Source organism: Melopsittacus undulatus, chromosome 5, assembly GCF_012275295.1.
Source record: "Melopsittacus undulatus isolate bMelUnd1 chromosome 5, bMelUnd1.mat.Z, whole genome shotgun sequence".
Classification (NCBI taxonomy): Eukaryota; Metazoa; Chordata; class Aves; order Psittaciformes; family Psittaculidae; genus Melopsittacus; species Melopsittacus undulatus.
In genome coordinates this window covers 82,485,008-82,507,400 of record NC_047531.1, presented here as the reverse complement: position 1 = coordinate 82,507,400, position 22,393 = coordinate 82,485,008, and the positions used below count along the sequence as shown (strand labels likewise).

General features: G+C 39.9%; 2 protein-coding genes across 2 annotated transcripts in view; one reads left to right on the top strand and one right to left on the bottom strand.

Moving 5' to 3' along the window:
• The window catches only part of GYS2 (glycogen synthase 2), a 40,147-nt gene extending 30,341 nt beyond the window's left edge, over nt 1-9,806 (top strand). The window contains exons 9-16 of the mRNA XM_005148164.3: nt 237-296; nt 944-1,022; nt 1,661-1,774; nt 3,363-3,489; nt 5,166-5,261; nt 6,708-6,871; nt 8,048-8,128; nt 9,585-9,806. Coding sequence (XP_005148221.2) covers nt 237-296; nt 944-1,022; nt 1,661-1,774; nt 3,363-3,489; nt 5,166-5,261; nt 6,708-6,871; nt 8,048-8,128; nt 9,585-9,806 — 943 coding nt within the window. The remainder of the gene's footprint in view (nt 1-236; nt 297-943; nt 1,023-1,660; nt 1,775-3,362; nt 3,490-5,165; nt 5,262-6,707; nt 6,872-8,047; nt 8,129-9,584) is intronic.
• Nucleotides 9,807-14,306: 4,500 nt separating this feature from the next.
• SPX (spexin hormone) lies at nt 14,307-18,906 on the bottom strand. Its single transcript, XM_013128801.3, has 6 exons — nt 18,901-18,906; nt 17,878-17,958; nt 17,698-17,755; nt 16,911-16,973; nt 16,214-16,300; nt 14,307-14,365 (listed from the first exon to the last, which is right to left on the bottom strand). Exons 1-6 carry the CDS (start codon nt 18,904-18,906, stop codon nt 14,307-14,309), a joined length of 354 nt encoding a protein of 117 aa, XP_012984255.3.
• Nucleotides 18,907-22,393: the final 3,487 nt, after the last annotated feature.

Here is a 22,393-nt window from a genome sequence, read left to right as displayed (position 1 = left end):
TTTCTCAGTGTATTCATCTTCGGATGCAGATCAAATGCACAGCTGTGTTGAAACCCATCAGTGTGGCTGCTGGCTGGATAAAAGAGCTTTGAGAACCAGATCTCTATCTGCTTCTGTATTCTTGGTTCCACCTGTATATGTGAAAGCACAATTTAATCTCCAACAGCAGGAATCTCCATTCTTCTGTCTTGTTATGGATTCTTCTGTTTTATACATATATTTATTTATTTTCCCAGGGACACAGCACAATCTGTGAAAGAAAAGTTTGGAAAGAAACTCTACAATGCCCTGCTAAAGTGAGTGTATAGGTTACTTTGTTCTGCTTTGCAGAGCCACGTATTCAGTTGGCTTACCTTTGGTGTTTCTGTGCTTCTACTCTTGGTGTAAGAAATTTGGACATCTATAGGAAGGGCATAGGAGAAGAATATGGGACCCTTTGTTCCATATCCAGGTTACTTGCTCAATAGGCATGTCACAGAGGAAAAATTCAAAGGTACTAGCATCCCATTGTGAAAAGAGTCTCAACAGACATAGGGGATGTCTAAGTAACACAGTGAGCTTACTCACTGCCCAAAATTGGCTAACTCAGCTTAAAAAAGCACCAGAGACAAAGTAATATATATCAGTGGCTTAGTAATATTCTTTCAAAAGGCCCTTGTAAATGAATGACCCACAGATGAGATTACTGGAATTTCAGCAAAAACAAGGTGTGTCTGAAAAATAGAAAAAAAGGAATTGTTTAGCTTTTTTGGAAGCTAACTGGAAGCTCAACAAGTGTATGGTAGAACCAAAGGTAGGGAATATAGAAGGGCCATGAAAGCAAAGCAAGGATTCATGTTGACATCAGCAGACTTCAGATCAGACCTTGTTTGCCATTTCTTCATTTTCTTTATACAATTGATAGTAAGTCAATTGGTAAATAGGTTCTGTGTTGCCTCTGCAGAGGAGAAATTCCAGACTTGAACAAGATTCTTGACCGAGATGATATAACCATTATGAAAAGAGCCATCTTTTCAACTCAGGTCAGAAAATGTACTATTTACACAAACATTAGTATAAATGATTAATATGACTATGTTTAAGTATTGTGTATGACATATAGTGATATGCATTCATTGAAAAGAGGTTTTGAGCAAATATACTTCTCATTAGTAACATTTAAAGATTAGCTGTGACTGTTTTTAATGAGGGTATGACCCAAACCAGTTCTTTAGGGGAATCCATGGATATTTTCCTCCAGTCATATGCAGGACACCAAAATTCCTGATTATCTTCTTCTGCACCAAGTGTGAACTTTACATTATTTCTGAGGTATGGGTTCTTCCATTTTCAGAAAATATGTAAGCTCAGTCTCTTAAGGAGGTGTAACACATTGACTAAAAACCTTTAAAATTAATGGTAGGTTTTTCTAAAAGTTAGTACAAATACATTTATTGTGAGGTAAATAAAACAAGTCCTTGGCAGGTTTTATGGTTTCATTTGTGGCCTTATTTATATAGAAGACAATTTTATATGTTCATAACTTTCCTTTCTTCCCTTAAAATTGAAATAAATACCTATTCACATTGACAAATCTCCCACTGTCTTCCACCTTAGAAAACAGTAACAGGACTCTGACAACAGTTTTGCCTGGCTTATGGGTTGCCTTTTCTCTTATTAGCGACACTGTCTGCCTCCAGTGACCACCCACAACATGATTGATGATGGCAATGATCCAATTCTTAATACCATTCGACGCATTGGCCTTTTCAATAATCGTTCAGACAGAGTAAAGGTACATTCTGTCTTTTTAATTTTAGATACTGTCCTGGGTTCAGCAGTAGCAGTTAGTTTTTCTCCTTAGTAGCTGGTGCAGTGCTGTGTTTTGACTTTCAGCCTGCGAACAGAGCTGATAACACCAATGTTTTTAGTTGTTGCTAAGTAATGTATAATCTGACCAAGGACTTTGTGAGTCTCATGCTCTGTCAGGGAGGAGGGGAAGCCGGGAGGAAGCAGAGACAGGACACTTGACCCAAGCTAGCCAAAGAGGTATTCCATACCACAGCATGTCATGCCTGGGGAGGTAACTGGGGTTACCAGGAAAGGCTGGCTCTCTTGGCGGTCTAGCTCATTTCAGAGGGTGGTATCATATTCTCTTCCCTTGTTATTTCCTCTATCATTATTATTGATGGTAGCAGTAGTAGTTTGTGTTATACCTTAGTTACTGGGCTGTTCTTATCTCAACCTGTGGGAATTACATTCTTTTGATTCTCCTCCCCATCCCTCCGGTAGCGGGGGAGGGGGTAGAAAGAAAGAGGGGGAGTGGTGAGAGAGAGAATGTGTTGTTGGGTTTAAACCATGACATATAAAATTTCTTTAAATAGTCTCAGTCTGGATCATTAGCATGGAAGTGCAGTCAAATTCTTGAGATGCCATATTATACTAGTAAAGTAGTTCTCTCTTCTTCCCTTTCTAGGAGTAACAGCTAGTCAGTTCACAGACATCCTTAGTTTCTGTTTATCCAAGTTAATTTTAAGTTAGATATATGATGTTAGGGAATTGTTTTATTGCTACTTCCTTAAGTAAATGAGGAATCACTAGTACTGACATCCAGAGTGATAGGTCATTTGCTGCCAGATATAAAACTCTATTAGATGCATTTGCTTAAAACTGGAGGTTCATCATTTGAGCACAGATATTTCCGGAATATTGGTTCACCTTTTAAGAACAGCACCCTGATGCTCAACATTTGCTGTAGAAGCTAAACAGGGGTTTGAGCCTAAGAAATGTCTGTTCAGGTTGTGCTCATGTTTACATAAACTGGAAGCTAAATGTGTGTAAATAAATCCTCACTTCCATATCTTCTATGCCAGACCAGAGAAATAATCAACACCTATTTTCACAACTCTGACAATGTTGGAATTTATGTTTTTTGTTGTTCCAAATCTGAAGAGCTTCATTGAGTACTGTAAAGATTGCTGTATTTCAGCTGGATGCTTTGAAGCTTGGAAGTACTGTATCCTCCTGAGGCCTCCTCTAGAACGAGACATGCCATTACTGTGTACCTCTGTACAACAGACCAAAAGAACCAATTTAGTATTGCTAAATGCCACGGCCTTAGGTATAACCCTCAATGGACTTGGTCTTCCTTGATCAGCAAGCATAAAGTTGAATACCTGTCCAGAAAAAGAGTTCATTATCAATACTATTTCTAGGACAAGATTGCATGCAGGCAGGATACATTTTAATATGGGAAGATGAGCAAAGGAGGTATTGTCCAGACACTTAGTAAAAGACCAGAAGAAATTGCTTAAGCTTATCAATAATTAAAATGTACTGATGATGGTTTTCTTTCAACTCTAATGTAAGTTTTGAATATGCAGGTGATTGTACACCCAGAGTTTCTTTCTTCGACAAGCCCATTGCTGCCCTTGGACTATGAGGAATTTGTTAGAGGCTGCCACCTTGGTGTATTTCCATCATACTATGAACCCTGGGGTTACACTCCAGGTAGGCAATCTGTACTGTTAACTAGTACTGGAAGATAAATACTCATTCTGTTGATGCAGAATAGCTTTCAGACAGTGTCTTCTGGAATCCTGAAAAAACTCTTTTGGCTCTGTTTCCTCTGCAGTGCAAAGGTCTTACTTCTGGCAAAATTTGGGGGCCAGGTGGTATAAAATGGCATCTACTGACTGACAGCTACTCACATTTGTCCCTGCGTTGGACCCTTTCCCATATTCACATGTAATCTCTTGATTTTATGTGGCTTTAGAACTAAAAAATAACTTTAAAACTTAATCCTTAACTTGATTCAAGAATTTTAGAAGACTTAGAGCAATATACATATTGAAAAAAGTAAGACAAGAAATCTGGTGCTACTAGTCGATGTAGTTCAGTGGATTTAATTCAAGATAACAATTAAGTTTGAGAGAATTATGTAATGCCTTATATAAGATATTCACCACAAATCACACAGTGGTAAAGAATTTCACAGAATTAAATGGAAATTCCTAAGGATACGGAGAAAATATAATTTCTGACTTAAATAATTGGGCTCAGATTTACAAAAGGCCCTTCTCCCTTGATGAAATCGGTGTAAAACCATGAACTTGAATACCTATGAAGATCAAAGGGGTTTTTATGTCCTCCAATATGCATTCTACAGTCTTGATACACATCTGAAAATTGGGGTGTCCCTCTGAAGAGCATTTTCTGTAAGCCAATGACTCACAATAGAAATATTGCAAATTCAGTCATTCTTCACAGCTATTTCCCTCCAAATAAGTGAGCTAATCAATTCCAAGTAAGATAACAAGTTAGACTTGTACTTGGCAGTTTTCAGTAAAGTTGTGATTTACACTAGTTAAAAGTGTATTTTCTCTTTCCTTTACTAATGCAAAAGCAATTCCCTTAGTTGATACCCATTTAAATCCTCCAGAAACAAAAAGTGACTTTTTAAAGGTAGATTTCTAGCTCTCTTTTATAGACATCAGTTTAATTATGATATGAATGAAGGCTTTTAGCCTTTCAACGACTAGGATATTGATCTGCTGTCTTAGGTTCCATTTAAGTTCACCAGCAAAAACTCAGTCGGAGTAAACAGTTATCCTTATAGACAGTGATGATAGAAATAACTATAATAGATGTATACATTTTCTAATTTTATAAAACTAGCTCCACAAGTACTTTGAATGTGGTCCTGAGTTAATGGTAGTGTTTGTTGGGATTTTTTCTTGCTATAGGGACCTGTTTGCAAACAACAAATGTCAAAATACAAAGTTTAACATGCTTCTGCACTTAAGAGACTCAGGTTTTTAAGTAGCTGCAAACAAGTGATGATCATAATTGTACATCAGGCTTCAATTTAAAATTCAAGGTAACAGTCTTGACCATATATTGGGGTTCTCAGTTTCAACACTGGACTCCAGAAAATGTTCAGTTTGGCTTCTGGGAAACACAAAAATATGTTCACAAAAACAGTGTGAAATTCTCTTTTTATAATTCCTTTTTCTTTCTTCTTTCTTTCTCTCCAAACCCACAACAAAGCATCATAGTTTTCACTTGAAATTTCCAGGGCAGCTCTAGTGTCATGGGACCTTCTGTCTGCCTGTTTTTTTTCTCTCAAGGTGAAACCATTCAAAGCATATTGTCCTGAAATGTTTTCTGTCTGCTTCTTTCGGCAGCTGAATGTACTGTGATGGGCATTCCCAGCGTAACCACAAACCTTTCTGGATTCGGCTGTTTCATGCAGGAACACGTTGCTGATCCAGCGGCTTATGGTAACATTTTTAACACTACATCAAAGTACTGACACTGAGCTGGGAACGTAAAAAGCACAGCAGTGATGCTGTTACTCCTCAATTTCATGCTTTCACTGGTGCAATGGAGTTCATTGGGTAATATATTCAGAGCTCTGAATATCTCATTATGTTGAACATGCCATTCGAGCTTTCATACTTATCCAAACCCTTTCTAGTTCTTTTTTTTTATCCCTTTAACCTTTTGTCTGCTTTACCCTTTCAAACTCAGTATTCCTCCTCCTACCAGTTTCCTAGCACTTCCCTTTAATGACTCAGGTTACACTGTAATGCTGTCAACCCTTCAATAGAAGCAGTGAAAATCTGCTTCTGTTTGAGTAGTCCAAGAAGGATATGCTGGGACTTTAAGGCCAGTGAAACTCACCCCCACCAAACAAAGAATAAATTACCATTTACACTGGAAAGTAAACCTGTGAAAATAAAGGAACCCACTTACTTACAAATAAGAATCTGTTCATGAAAGTTTAGGAATGGTTTATGATTGGAGTATGGTGAGGAGGAGGGTAGCCAACTCCTGTTGTGTTAGGACAATAAGGAAAATGTGTTGAAACTAGGGCCTTCTGTGTCTTCTGTGCACAATTAGGCAATGACAGCTCCACACTAGTTCAAATTATGCCCTGGCCTTAGGAGAAGGGGTAGAACCTGTTGTAAAATATAGCTATGCCTGAGTTACCTGAGGCATATCTTTAAGAGCCTTCAGACTTGCTCTTCCCTGCCAAAACATAGATGTGAGTGTTGACATAAATTACTGTACATTCCTTGGGGACCCTGAGCACTTCATTTAAGGTAGTTGTGTTTCTGTCTTATCTTTGAGGATAGCTGAGGTCTAGTACCCTCTTCTTCCCAACACCCTGGTGTAAGGAAGGTGTCAAGAATAAGGTATTGGTCTCAACAAACTACAGAGGTGAAGTTTACCTTGGCATCTCTGCCAGAACTGTACATTGACTAACATATGTGTTAGCCATCTCTGGGGAAACACTGGTATTTCTACAGAAAACACAGCCTCTCCACTACAGGCTGATTCTGAACATCCTCACTCATAAATTCTACTGCAAATTAGGAAAGCACTAGATTGGTTTTTTAAGCAGTCAATATTTTATCTAGAATTTCTTGAATCCTTTTGGACATACATACACAGCAACGATAAAGCCTCTGAGTTTTGAATAATTTGCTGAATTTCAGCCTGAAATGTAAAGAAAGTTAAAATAAAAAATACATCTTTCTCTGCAGCTTTCCATTGCCTTAGAATAGCAACAAATATTCCAGTCATAGCTGCCTTCTAACATTAAAAGACCATATAATGCATGTAACATTTGTAAGACTATGTGACAGAAGGTAGAATGGAAATGTAAGAGCTCATATCCCCTTTTCAGTTCCGCTTGACTTCACCTTTTTTGTGTTCTTCAGGCATCTACATAGTTGACAGGAGGTTCCGCTCACCTGATGAATCATGCAACCAGCTGACTCAGTTCCTGTATGGGTTTTGTCAGCAGTCCCGTCGACAGAGAATCATCCAAAGAAACCGAACCGAGAGGCTCTCAGATCTGTTGGACTGGAGATACCTAGGCAGGGTATGTGAAACTGTGTAATAGAAGTACTACACTTTCCAGGCGCATAGGTCTAACTAGCAGTCTTTAACATTATGCTACAATGCAAGGAGACATCCCTGCTCTGAAAAGCATCTCTCAAAGGTGCTGAAGGCAAAGCCTGCTTTCACGGTGTAATGTGTCCATTCTCCAGTGGTAAGGAGAGACATGACTTAACTGAGTAAGTTAGAGCAGAAGCCAGTCATGCTGGCTGAATTGTTTTTATTCTTGGTGCTAAAGACAGTGTAAAAAGCTTGTGTCTGACAACACTACTTGTGTCACTGGTAACCCTACATTAAGACGGTTTTGTGCTCCAAAGTCATCTGTATTCTTCCAAACATCCTACCTGTTCTTGCTGCTGGGCCTTGAGTTCCTCAACACTTCTAAATGACCTCTGTGCCTTGAAGGCAAAATAATGGGTTTGATTTGACATAGAAAACACTGCAGTACCACCTACTAAAACAGTAGCAAAGCAGCATTCTGAAATCCACAGGAACAAAGAAACGATGTACATGCATCAGTTTTTAACTATTTTGGACCTTGTCCTTCTCTGATATCTGTGTGAGAACCTTTCTGTTTATATGGTTCTCAACACAGCATAAGACCCTGATATAACAAGCTGTTTTTATCATGCATGTGACACATACTTGTGAATATAGTGGATCCATAAGTATTTTTGCCAAATTCTTACATACAAGGCTTCCTAAATACTACCCTCTGTGACTGTTACACATGCCTCCTATGCAAGGATGAGTCCAAAGTTTGTGTATATATACATGTACACACTTACAGATATGAATTTTCCTGGTTAAAAAAGAGCCAGTTCTATCCTGAGAGATAAAGAATACCTGTCACTCAGTAAGAGCTACACTGACTGAGACAAATGCTTTTTCTATCTTAATGCATTGGTCTTACAGAAACCTTATTCAGCTTCTGTTCCAGACTCTACTTCAGTGTGAATCTAATGTGAATGTTTCACTACTTCACAGCAATGTGCTTATTACAAGCAGTGATATCAGTTGGATTCTGCTTAGCTAAAAACATATATAGCCTTTGTTCAGCATTATCTTTTAGAAGATACTCATTTTAAGTTCCTATTTTACCTGTTTAAATCTACCCAAGACTTCCTTGACTTGTAAAGGCTTCTCTTTCATGTTGCAGTATTATATGCATGCCAGACACTTGGCCCTCAGCAGAACATTTCCAGATAAATTTGAGATGGAACCATGTGCTCCACCAAAGGTAAAGCCTGTTTTTAGAGATAAGCTCATCTGCATTTTAGCTACTCTTACAAAGAGAGAGAAGGAGTGCGACAGTGTGTGTACGTGTGTGTGTGTGACAGGAAGAGAGAAGAGTCAGCAAGGTTTGTTTTAACTGGAGAGGCTGAGGGAGTTGGGTCTCTTTAGCTTGGAGAAGAGGAGACTGAGGGGTGACCTCATCAGTGTTTACAAATATGTAAAGGGTGGGTGTCAGGATGATGGAGCCAGGCTTTTTTCAGTGATATCCAGTGGTAGAACAAGGGGCAATGGGTGTAAACTGGAGCATAGGAGGTTCCACGTTAACATCAGGAAGAACTTCTTTACTGTAAGAGTGACAGAGCACTGGAACAGGTTGCCCAGGGGGGTTGTGGAGTCTCCTATGTTGGAGATATTCAAGGCCCACCTGGACAAGTTCCTGTGTGATGTACTCTAGGTTACCCTTCTCTTGCAGGGGGTTGGACTAGATGATCTTTCGAGGTCCCTTCCAACCCTTGGGATTCTGTGATTCCGTAAAGGAAAGTAGGAGTTAATAGTTAAAAGCTCAACAAGTTATAGATCCAGCCTCTAGTCAGGAGTTGTAATGGCATCACATGCAAACACTGGGAATACCAGGTGCAACACAGGAACAGTTCTTTGGGTCATTCAGAGTGACTGGTTGGCACTATGCCACTTTAGACCAGCTGAGGAACTGGCCTTTGAAATATTTATTTAAGAGTGGCAGCTTCTAATTTTGCTTCTGATAAATGTCATGGAGATGTTCTGCACAAACCAAGCAGAAGAGGAGCTGGGAAACGACGCTCTAGGGAAAGTGAGGCAAAGAAAGCACCTAAGCATGGTCCATGAGGAGGAAGCTGTGGTTGGAACTGCAAGGGGTCAGTCTAAAGGCATTCTGGCATAGTGCGTATTATCACCAAAGTGAGAAGGGAGGCTGCTCAGATCCAATATAAGAACAATATTATTTGACACCAAATCCCCAGCACCTCTGGAGATTTGCACATTTGTTTTTAAACAAGAAGGACAAAGGAAGCGCAAACCAACCCTTTCTTGGCTCTGGTTTTGCAGATATTGGCATTATAACTAGAAAACAGTTTTAAATCTTGACAGAATTCTGACTTTCGATAAGCATATTCTAACTACAGAGTACCAAAGGATTTCATCCTGTGTTGACAGTTTTTAGGATCAGTAAAGGTAGTCATATATTGCAAGAAGGAGTGCTAGAAAGGTAGCATGTTATTTATGCCACAGGCTAAAGATCGCAGCCGTACAAGCAGAGAAGGACTGAGGGGATGTAGAGTCAAGGGAGTTTAATTTTAGAGTGCAGAGCAGGTCTAACTTACATCCCACCACTGGTTTTGTTTGAAGTGCTAATTTTCTTAAGTTGCTGTATACAACTGAGGAACACTGTGGTAATACATAAAACATGCTTCTCTCTCTGCCAGACGGAAGGCTTCAGGTATCCTAGGCCTTCATCAGTGCCACCGTCACCTTCTGCCTCTCAGCATTCCAGCCCTCACCATAGCGAAGCTGAAGATGAAGATGAGGATGAAAGATATGATGAGGATGAGGAAGCTGAAAGGGACAGGCAAAACATCAAGTCTCCCTTTACTCTTGGAGCATTGCCACAAGGGAAAAAGAAGAAGCATGGAGAATACAGGAACTGAATTTCCTGCTCTCACCCTGGCAAGGTCTCTTCATCCATTCAACAGTTCTTCCTATAGGCTTCTAAGCTTTCTGTTAAGGACAGTATGATATAATTAGGGGAATCTTAAATGTTATTTGAGCTACACTGTTGTAAATCCTAATTATTTCACCTTAAAAGTAGTTTAAATGACAATCCTTCTGTGCCCCTTTGAGATAGGAAAGATTTCTCAAACTTAATAAACCTAGAGAATGTGACAGTCCCCTCAGGAGCTTATACAAACTGCAGGTCATAACTTTGTGTACATAATCATCTCTATGAATTATAGTCTATGCTGATAGCTCCATTATGGGTGTCCCAAATTAATTTCTGCTTCATTCATTTTTCCCCTTTCCCTTCCTAAACTAAAATAAATTTCAAGCCAGAGCTCAAAAATGTAGAGAAAAAAGTGTTGCACTGAGGAAACCTTGTCAGGGTTTAAAAAGATACGCTGAAAAGAAAATGGTCTTTCTTTTTACTTATGCTGTTTATTGTAAGCTTACATCACTTAAAACATGTTTTCTTACAATACACAGAAGTGTCTTGATCCAGTGGTAAAACATACTTCCTGTGGAACAAAATAAAGTCTTAAGCAGTGGGCATTTGAATTTTAGAGACAAATGAAGTTGTCTTTCTAAAATCACTTAGACCCACAATAAACAGCAGACCGTTTATTTTCTGATTCCTCTGGTATGGTTTTTTTGTTGTTTTCATCTTGTCTTAGGTTCTAAGGTTATTAATAAACTAGTTTGGGAGGAAGCTAACGTGACTTGGCTAAAGAGAGTGACAAAATTTCCTCATGTTAGACCTTTCCCTGCAGACAAACCTACATGCCATAGAGCAGTGTGACAGCATTTAAAGATAGGTAACTCTAATTCTTCCAATTGTCCAGTTAATCCATGGTCTATTTCACTTCTTTGAGGAAAGATGTAATCTTTCTTAATGCTAAAACAATTCCAAGAACACATTTGCCCCACAGACATAATATTGAAAAGCACCTGAAACTTCTAAGTGCTTGGGGAATAATTGAACCCCACAACAAGAAGTAGACGTTATCTACAGAAAGCTTTCAAAAGGATTGTAATTCCTAGAGATGCAGAGTGCCTGAACATGTTCTTCAGAAGTAGATCTTGACTTTAAGATGTTAGGAAGGAGATTCATCTTTTATTTTGGAAGTCTGCACATCAGAAATTTCTCATGCTGCTCAAGAAAAGACATTTCCAGGAATTGATTCAGCCTGTTCTTCAGCAGGTAGGATGGTGTAAATTTTGGAGGTATTTACCTTCACTGTAAATCCCAAGGGGGAGCCCGGTGACATTAAGTGTACAACTTCTGAGATCTGACTGATGTGAAGATAGTGCCCATTCTTCTCAGAAATGGTCCTTGCATGGCCAAAGTGACCTCTGCCTCCTGCCTCTAGGGTTATTTTAGTACTCTCTTGAACGCTAAGACTAGCCATCAGCAGCATGACAATTTAACTACAGCAAAGTATTTCTGCATTTTGGATTTGCAGTTTTATAGGAATGGCTTTTTGTTCAGACAGATTGCCTAACTTAAATGCCACACAGTTCTAATAGTTACTGACATCTGACAAGCTTGGTAGCAGCTGTCTCTTACATAAGTGATTAGCTGCCAGATTGAAAATGCTAGGGTTTCACAAACCACTCACCAGCACAGCAGAATGTTTATTCTGTTCCATGGTATTTGTAATGACTTGTTTAAGCTAGTGAGCTTACATCAGGACTGCATACAAAAAGCTGAAAATATGATTGATACAGCTTTTCTATCATTTCATTTAGAGGCATATGAATTTCATTATAGCAATAAACCAAAGGATGTATAAGCCTTCCACCTTGTGTCTGATCATTGACTGATCATACTTTAAAATGTGCTGAAAAGTAACTTAGCTATTCAGAGTATGATAGAAACATACAGCAATTAAATTAATGAAAATATTCTGATGGATATCATCAGTCTTTAGATGAAGCTCATCATGAATGCGTTCTGTCATATGGCAACATATTGGCCTTCTATGATGGGACTACAGAACTGATGGACAGGAGTAAAGTGGTTGATGTCATCTACCTGGACTTGTGCGAAGTATTTGACGCTGTCCCACACGACATCCTTGTCTCTAAATTGGAGAGGCTTCAGTTTGGCAGATGGACCACTCGGTGGATAAAGAACTGGCTGGATGGGCACATGCAAAGAGTTGTGGTCAATGGCTCAATGTCCGGCTGAAGACCAGTAACGAGTGGTGTCCCTCAGCGATTGGTGTTGGGACCGATCTTGTTTAACATCTTTGTCTCTGACATGGACAGTGGGATTGAGTGTGCCCTCAGCAAGTTTGCTGATGACACCAAGTTGTGTGGTTTGGTTGATACGCTGCTGGGAAGGAATGCCATTGACACGCTTGTGAGGTGGGCTGATGCCAACCTCATGAAGTTTAACCATGCCAAGTGCAAGGTCCTACACCTGGGTTGAAGCAATCCCAGGCACAGCTACAGGCTGGACAGAGAAGAGATTCAGAGCAGCTCTGCAGAGAAGGACTCGGGGGTGTTAATCAATGAGAAAATGAACATGAGCTGGCTGCAGTGTGTGCTTACAGCCCAGAAAGCAACTGTATCCTGGGCTGCATCAAAAGGAGCATGACCAGCAGGATGAAGGAGGTGATCCTGCCCCTCTACTCTGCTCTTGTGAGACCTCACCTGGAGTATTGTGTGCAGTTCTGGTGTCCTCAACATAAAAAGGACACGGAACTGTTGGAACAAGTCCAGAGGAGGCCACAAGGATGATCAGGGGACTGGAGCACCTCCCATATGAAGACAGGCTGAGAAAGTTGGGGCTGTTCAGCCTGGAGAAGAGAAGGCTGCGTGGAGACCTCATAGCAACCTTCCAGTATCTGAAGGGGGCCTACAGGGATGCTGGTGAGGGACTATTCATTAGGGACTGTAGTGATAGGACAAGGGGTAACGGGTTAAAATTTAAAGAAGGAAGTTTAGATTGGATATACGGAAGAAATTCTTTACTGCTAGGGTGGTGAGGCACTGGAATGGGTTGCCCATGGAGGCTGTAAATGCTTCATCCCTGGCAGTGTTCAAGGCCAGGTTGGACAGAGCCTTGGGTGATACAGTTTAGTGTGAGGTGTCTCTGCCCATGGCATAGGGGCTGGAACTAGATGATCTTAAGGTCCTTTCCAACCCTAACTATTCTATGATTCTATGATATACTGCTATTCAAACATACATTGGTGCTTAAAAATTAACATACAAGGACATTTTTATTTCTCCAGTTATATTCCTCCCTGAAATAATATAAATTATAAACAATTACTGAAAATGCCAATTGCCAATAGCCCCGTGATAGAAATTAATTCCTCTGTTCCTTCAGCTGCGTTTGTTTTGAGGCGAAGCAGCATTGTTGTTAGTGTGCGTTAACAGTCAATTAGTAGTGTCATGAGAAAAATCAGAGGGAAGTAGCATTGAAAGATTAAGAGTATTACTAGGGTTGAAGGTTAAAACAATAAAACATAGTTGCTTGGACACAAGAATCATGTGGCTGTTTTTTAATTACACGAGAACTACAGAGGGCTTTCCAGTTAGACCACAAAACTACACCAATGATGTTAAATATAGCTTTATCAACATGGAATGATAATAAACCAGTTTATGTACAGTTCCAGTTTCACAACTCAAAAAGCAGGCCAACAAAAGTACAGTAACCATGCAATTAATATTCTGTGTGCCTGTTGTCATGTGTGACACTAGGTTTGTACCTGGTACACCACCACCAGCTCCATCAGTACTGCACGTCCTGACAAACAGCTGTGACTGTATTCCAGAGGCATTAATGAGGTCCAGATCCTGTAAGACCTATCCCCACCCTTATCTTTATGTGGTGGGACTTGCTCAGTAGGATTGTTCAGACTATACATTTCTGTATGCATGTAACTGGGGCAGCGCTGAGGGCTAAGTAAGTGCTGTTGCCTGTTCCCTGTGGTGACAGATATCTGCAACAAAAAACAATCACTGTCCTTGCAGTCAAAGATAGCTGGATTGTTTTAATATCTCACTGACTTTATTAATGATCAGCAATTTACAGGGCTGGCAGCAAAGTGGTGAAGGAATTACCTTTACAAGGGCTTCAATACACAGCTGGTGGTAAAAGATGACTATTCAATGACTATTGAAAGAAAATGAAGTCATTGTCCAAAAAAGACGTTTTAATCATCTTTTCAGGTAAGACGGTACAATGTATTTTAAATTCTAGGTGGGACATACAAAATGACCTAAACAAAGCAGAACTTAACAAATATCTCCTGTATCTGAACTTTACCAGTAACCTGTAACCTGCTTGCATTCAAAATTTTGCAATACCTATATATGTCACGTTTGGGAACTGAAGTGAGGATGGATGAAATACTCTGCTTACACAAGACGTGATTTCAAGGTCTATGCAATCCAAATGTCAAATCTGAAATATTTCACCAATTTGATAGCTTATCTGTCAGGTAGGCAGGCTGATCACTGTTTTCTTCTTCAGCTGTAAGACAAGACACAATGGGGAAGATTAAGCTGTAGGTAAGGGAAAGTTTATTCAGTAAAGCTTTCAGGAGACAAATGTGCCTCAAGCACAAGCCAAGTGTAAAGTGAGTGCTTAGCTAAGAGATGTAAGTGTCTGTAGAGAGAATCATGCCTTCTCTCATTTTAAAAGTAGGAATTTTTCTGTTTTCTGAAGTGGAAGGATACAAACCATGTCCAGAATGGTATCTTAGTACAAGATAGAATTTTTTCATGCATAAGAAAACTAATATATTTGGTTTCTATTTGCACATTTCTCTCATGCAAGAGGATTCTAAAATCACTGGAAAGTGACCATCTGAAAGTGCACACCTTACCCAGGTTTGGCCGTTTTGTTATTCCCTACTACAATCATGGCAATATCACAGTATTTTTCAAACAAGCTGCCAGTCCTACTTAGCTCTCTCAGATATGTCACCTTTTCTCTCAGGGGCTGTTGCTGCTCACCATCTCTTCTGGAACAGCAGCAACAGGCTGGAAAATACCACTAAAGTTTATGAATTGTGAGCTTTAGAGGATTTTCTCTTTCTGTTAGCACACAAATAAACTTTCACTGATTTATATTTAGAACTGCTCAGATATTTTGCCCAAAGCATTATGCTCATTGTTAATTCTGCCTTTTCTCTGTCACTTAAATGCCACTGAATTCTTTAGATTAGCAGAGTTCTGCCAGGGCAGGGAACAGAGAGCTGAGCACAGAGCCTCAGCCCTATGTGAGGTGCAATGGGAGATTTTAGGAAGTGGCAAAGACAAGACTGGTTCCAGTATATTTGCACATACACAGGGTAGATTATATAAGACACTTCTTACACTCTCATTTCAGGAAAGGTGTATGCTTTAGATATCAAAGGAGAGGTGATACCGTAGTGGTGGCAAGGCAGTTATTTGTCACACACAGTAACAGGCCTGTCTTACCACTCGTCTATATGAAAGGTACAAAACTACCTCATATTTTACTAGGATTTTACTTCACATTTACTAATTCAAGAGCTTTTTCCCTGTCAGGATGACAGCAATTAACAATCTGAATAAGAAACTCACAACCAGGACAAGGAAACAAAGATAGCTTTTAGCTACCTTCTGTTCCTCCATGTATTGAACCAAAGAGAGGACGAGCTAAACTTAAACAAACTCCTGGCCTTGCATATGCTACAACAGCATCTGCTGCACCCAGGAGCCAGAGCACAGCACGGTCTCTCAAGAGCCTGTAGGGTGCATCTTCCTTTTACAACATTCCCATCCCCAGCTCTATTTTCCAAAAGTAGACTGTGCAGAGGTGAAATGTAGAAAGACAGAGGACAAGGATAGCATAGATTTAGGGCTTCAGCCTGGTGAGCTCTATCTATGCATCAGACAATGAGCAGTTCAGGAAGGCTGGCTAGCACGGAAGGGTGAACTAAAGCAGGGCAAGGGAGCAGGGGAACGTAGGATAAGGGAATGCAGTGTGCATGAAGGAGAGCACAGGTTACTTAAGCCTGACTCAGTAGCTGGGTTTTGCTAGGGGGTGTTGTGGAAGGGACGTGTGGGTTCTGAGGTCCTGGAGAAGCAGAAGCACATGGTCAGGAAGCATGTGATGAGGATATAGAGATGGGAAGCTGGAAACACATGAATAAATTACAGGATTTTCAGGATATTTCAAAGCTCTATTTCAAAAAGCCCCTGGGACCCTTGTCAACTGTGCCAGTAACAGAGCTTGCAGAGGCCAGATGTGAATCCCACAGCTCCTCTGCAATTTTACTAAATTGTTAATAAATGAAACAGTGACAAACCTCGTTTTAAAAAGTCAGGGTAAGACAAAACACACATTTACCTTCTTCTTGTGCTTTCTGTAAGGAACTAAGGAACAGTGCAGCAGCTTCAGAAAGAGATAAAGGATTTGTGTTTTGGCTGCGTGTCTCTAGAATTATAAGAAGAGAGATGCGTGGCTGGTTAGTGTTTGATGGCATTTCTTTGGTTTGTCTTTTGCTTTTTTATCTCTATAATGAAAGACCCAAAGAGAAAAATAGAGCAGTTGTATCCTTCACACTATAACATTCTCTACTCACAACCACCCAGATGAATATTTAACACAGAAGAGACAAGTAATCTTTACAAAAAGCAGGATATTTCAAGGTCCCTTAGAAGGTAAAAAGAACATTTAGGTTTTTTTCATATGTTCCTTACTTTGCTATAGCATTCTGTTTACTCCAGGAACATTATCTGTCTACTTTTGTCATCTGTCAGTTCAGCACAATTAATAACTTGATTTTTTCCAGTGGAAAACAAAAATCAGAGTACTGATAATAATCCCACTTAACAGCCAGGTCCACCTGGAACTTCTGTAAATGAAATCATACAGGTGCAAAAGGGAGGAAAGTCAGTCTTTATCATGTACTTCTTTGAATGAAGGAACTAGCAGAAATAAGTTCAATTGTTTCCTTGAATATATCCCATCCAGTTTCCACAGATTTCTCTCATAATCTGAGGAGAGATCAATGTGTTACATATACCTGTGCACATGTACTTACCAAGCTTCATTCTGTCATACAGATCATTTCGCTGGCTCTCATCTGAGATGAACCGACGTCCCTCTACAAAAGCAGTGGGAAAAGGGTGAAAACAGCCTCCCAGTCTATTGGCATTCCTACACTACAGCCCCTAAAGCAGTGTTTTAAAAATACAAAATTACAGCATTACTTGTACAAACATAAAATGGGAGGCATAAGGGCCTTTCCATATCAGCAAGAGCCAATCCTGAACCATAACACTCCAAGGCAACAACCCCCTGTTACTTGAGAAGATGTTTTAATAAAGCCTGAGTGAAAATAAGGTATGATAATTATATCCAGTGTGTCTTAAACCCACTTTAAGTTCATTTCAGATAAGGAAACTTCTTTTCTGACAGATTTCAAGACCAGGTTGGATGAAGCCTTGGGTGATATGGTTTATATAGCATACCCATGGCAGGGGGGTTGGAACTAGATGATCTTGAGGTCCTTTCCAATCCTAATCCTAACTATTCTATGATTCTATGATTTTACAATGAAGCTTCCATCAACTTTTTCAGTACTTTGTTTTGCTTCACTTCTTCCAACACTTGCTTTCTTCAATTTGATTTCTTTAAAACATAATAATACTGGTGATACCACTGTTTCAGAGACAAGAAGAAATAAGTAGTTAGTATATCTCTGCAGGCCTCAGAACTTCTGCCTCCACAGAATCCTCAGGGATTTACTGCTTGTATGGGGCCAAGCAGATCAGGAATTATCCAGTGGTAAAATTATTTCCTCAAAATGGAAAGAGTGTGGGACTTACGTGCACCCTTCAAATACAGCATAGCCTGAGGGGTCCAGTTTCTCCTTTGGAAATAAGCCTTTGTGCCAAAAAAAAGAGAAGAGCCATGTCAACACATTACTAACTAGTACAAATACATGGCACCAACCCATGAGGTTCACGGATGCTGTGCATTCAGCCTTAAGTAAGTGAGCAGTTTACCTGAGGTGCACTCCAGGAGAAAGACACCAAGGACGTTGCCAGGATCAGTGCTGTTGCAATTGCTGTCAGTTTATGCAGTCCCTGTGTACAACAAAGAACTACAAGGTACTGGAAGACCTTTCAGATCCTTAGATCCTCTCAACTTCAAATGTAAATGTGAGGGTATGACCAGTCTCTCCTTTCTCCCTGTTTTGCTGCCAAACCTCCTTTTGCTCAGTGACTGTTTCACTGATCTGTACACAGTGATCTCATGGGAGGATGGATGTTAAATCAAGCATGTTATATTCTCTTAACTCCTATTCATTACAAAGGTACCATACCAGTGAGAACTGCCATCATGACAAGCACCTTTTGTCCTATTTACAAGGACATCAGATCCTCCAGAAAAAAGAGAAATGTACAGTCTAAGGGGGAAAGACAATATAAAGTATATCTTGATTTTACCAAACCTTGAATCATAGAGTTTAGACAACGAAGATGCAGGGACTTGCCATTTCAAACAAAAGCCGATCAACCAGGAGAGCACATCACTGCCTCCTCAGGAAAAGAAAGTTCTTAAACTTAGCATCCTATTTGCCTCAGCCATGATTACACACATGTCACGAGACAGGCTTTTTTGATTCTTGGAGCTTGTTTGCTGATGCAGCACATGTAAATGAAAGCATTGAGCATGAATCCTCTGAAAAATGTTACATCTCTGCTTGTTCACATAGACCATGTTGTTATTTATGTATTGATAAAGTGATGTGCAACAGAGAGCACCTAACATTAGGAATCACAGTAGTTCATTTCACCCTGGTTTCAAGAGCATGCTCTGCTATTAATGTTTTTTTAATGCAGTTGCTTCAAGCACATTGAATAGAATTGTGTATATTTCTTACATTATTTATTTTTAAAGTTAAAAATAAATTGTTTTAAAGTTAAAATTCTTAAGCCCTCCTGCTGCTGCTAAATGCTATACTCACATGGAAAGCTATTAATTGAGAGCTAAACTTTCCCATGCACCAAAAGAGTTTCACTCACCTTCATACTTTGTTCAGTGGCAAATCTTCAGCCTTCTTTTCTTGGGATAATGTGCTACAAGATCTCCTATAGGTTTGGGAGTTCCTATTTAAATCTTCAGAGTGAAGGTACCCTCCCCTTCTGTGGCGGGGCGGAGGAGTCTAAAGGGATCTCTTGTCAACCCTCTAGATGGAGAAGGAGAAGGTTTGATGACTCCTGAGGGAAACCTGAGGTCTTGCAGGAAGTCAGAGAAATGATTGAAAGACGGATACACTTGCAGATGCACCCCATTAGCTAGGTGAATACCTTCTGAATACATCAGCATCAGCCCTGTGCATTTGCAACATGTCACCTTCTTGCTAGATGATCGATACCCACAGCCAGAAGTAGGTATTAATATGCATGATGAGTGTTACCCTCGGATAATCTAACATATATCATATTGCTATCCATTGTGGGACCTGGAAAAGTTAGTAAATTACTTTCCAGGCATAACATGCCAACATCAAGAAAATGGTGACTTTTCCAGTGTCACTAGCTTATTTCTACTAGGTATAACTAGTAGTAATGTACTAGGTTATTCCTAGCATACATGTAGAAGATGCAGTCTCGTGTTTGATTCTGTAATGATCTCTCGCATCTAGTTTTCTTATATGCAAGTAAGAATACAAAGCTCAATAAAAAACCAATAAAACCCTCCCAACCCCTAATAGTTAGAAACACTTTTCTGTCTCATGGGTTGGTTGGAGTAAAAGCCCAGATAATGGGCTCGAATAGGTCAAGCAATGGAGCAGTAAACAGAAAAATGTCTGGAAGTGGGAATCAGAGAAGCCATTTCCATAGGCTACTTCTAAGTGATTGTTGGACTTACTGTAGTTATGGATAATGGATGAGTGGCAAAGGTTGTGTAACTAGGGTTTTTATCTCTCCTCCTTCAATGTTTTCCTGTGTAAAATGGGAGAGGAAAGCAGAAGGGGAAGCAAAGCACACAGGGAACTAGAAATCTGCTGATTAGGAGACTGGCCAGTAGGAACTCTCCTGCAGCAGTCTCACAAACTGGACTACCCTGTGGTGTAACAAAAGCACAGGTCTGCCCGTACATGTGACAAACATGCTTATATGTATGTGGAGTCTGACTGAGGAGTGTGCAGGTAAGTACTGCTAAGGTTTGTCATGAGCTTTTGCCTGATGTGTCTGTGGAGACTGCTCTGATGCACACTGTTTGTGAAGATGCAATTACTCTCCTGCTTTTGTGTGGATACTGATCTGTTCTCTGCTCATGCCAACAGAATTGTTCATGAAGTATACAGCACCAGCATTTGCTGTGGCTCACTCTGGAATGGACGAAAGAAATGAGAGAGAAGTTCAGGTTTTGGCCTCATGCAGGGATGGGAGCTGTCACTATCTATCCTTTTAAAAAGGCCATGTCATGATGCACCCTGTCCAACAGAAGGGATTCTACTTGCATTTACTTCAATGTGAAGGTTTCATTTTCTCTGCTCAGAACAAAGACATTTCTTGATGATGTTTAACCCTTAGCCTTAACAGGGGACTATGCATGGCATCCAGAAGACATTTAACAAGCAGAGACTTGGAAAAGATAAATAAGCTTCCTTATAGATAAAGATAAAAAAGATAAATAAACTTCCCTTCTGGAGTGACCTCAGTGCTTCTCTTTCTGCATGAATCACAGGGCCAGAATCAAAACACACAACTGAGTCTGTGAAAATAAACCCCCTACATTTGGTGTTGGTCAATGTAAAGTATATTCTCTTCACCATGGTTCTCCTTGTGGTAGAAGAAAACCAGAATCTGTTTGGCACTGAAAATAAGCTCTGGTTCTCCTGCCACCGGAATGAGACAACATGAAATAAACCATGAAGACAACCAGCTCATTCCCTTCTCTTGGAACTAGGTAGAAGGAGAAGAGAATAGTAGGCATGGAGAAAGATTTATATTGTTACCACACTGTAGAAAGACAACTTCAGCTGTTCTTATCTTTTGACTTTGCAAAGCCTGAGCTGCTCTGAGCTGGTGTTGCTGGAATCTCACTCTCTCTTCTAAACCTGGATGTATTGCTAAAGTCCCACTTGTCTCCTTGTAGAGACTGGGGGTTGGCTAAGGCTGCCTATAGGGCAGCAGGGAACTGAACTAGACAGACCAAAGCTGAACTGACTTATTTAGGGCCAGGTGACCATCAGCTGAAGAGCAAATGCAGGGTCTCAACAACATTCTCTCAGATTAAATGGTTTTAGTGCTTTTTAAGGGTTTGGATATTTTTAGTTTTTCTTCACCAAAGGTTTTTATTTTCCCCTTAAATTATCTGTGCTTTTGTGACTTAAGGCCCTAAATCCATTTATTTTTATTATGACCAGTGATTCTAAGTTGCTTTGCTGTTTCAAAAAATATAGATATTTCTGATATCTTTAAGAAGTCTGCATGCAGAATATAGAACAAAAGTCTCCAGGTTTGTCAGTTCTACTTTAGTGACTAGAATTTAGAAGACTTCTCTCTTCATAGCTTTTTCTTGTAATGATCCTATGAGAAGGTGGTCATTTCACTCTTCCCAGAATTCTAACAACTTCTAGAATGGCATATGGGACATGGTTTATTTGCAAACAGTGACAGAAGGCAATACTTTTGGAAGGAAATGCATATACCGAGAGTGTTTGCAGTCACAAAAAAAACCCCAACATGTGGATGTGTATGGGCATATGTAAGCTTGTACTCTTGAAAAATGAAGTAGCCTATAATTAGGTTATGGATCATAACACACTAAGTAACTACAGCACTTCAAGATGATGAGCTGTACATGAAACACTCATTGTCAGTGCTGCCATTTCTCAGCTGATTTACATAATTGAGGAAGTGGCTTTGGCATGTAATCAATACTCTAAGTGAAGGAAGTAGTGAAGCTTGCTGTAGCAGCAGGACCCCTTGTTAGAAAGAACACAACCTATTCTTATTCTTAAAGATGTCTAAAGGGCAGACTGTACATGATAAAAAGCCAATTTTTGGGATTGAAGATCCGTGCTGAGGTGGGTGAAAAAGTTCTCATGTGATAGTTTTAACTAGTGGGGGTAAACTTACATCACTGAATTGCATCACGACCAATTTCCAAAATCTTCCCCTAAAAGTATAGGCTACAGTCATTGTGCCTGGCTATTATTAAACTGCTGGTAAGGACACCAATGATGCATTGCTTGTCCTTGAGTAACAGGTATAGCTACTATGTGTAAGTGGTCAGTAGGTACATCAGCAATATGGCATTCTGACATGTCAGGGTATACAGCTCCTGAGATTTATGGCCTTTTTCTCTTGTGCTTATTCTCATTTCCTTCATCTGGCACCTGAACAGTACCTAGCATAGTCCACTTCTGGCTTGGACATGCTAACCATAGCATCTCAGAAGGCTGTGAACTATCATGGCAGAGTCTGCAAAGTAGCAATAAACAGAGTTCTGTGTTTAATTTGCAGTGAAGAGATTTAAGCTAGACCTTATCTACAATCCACC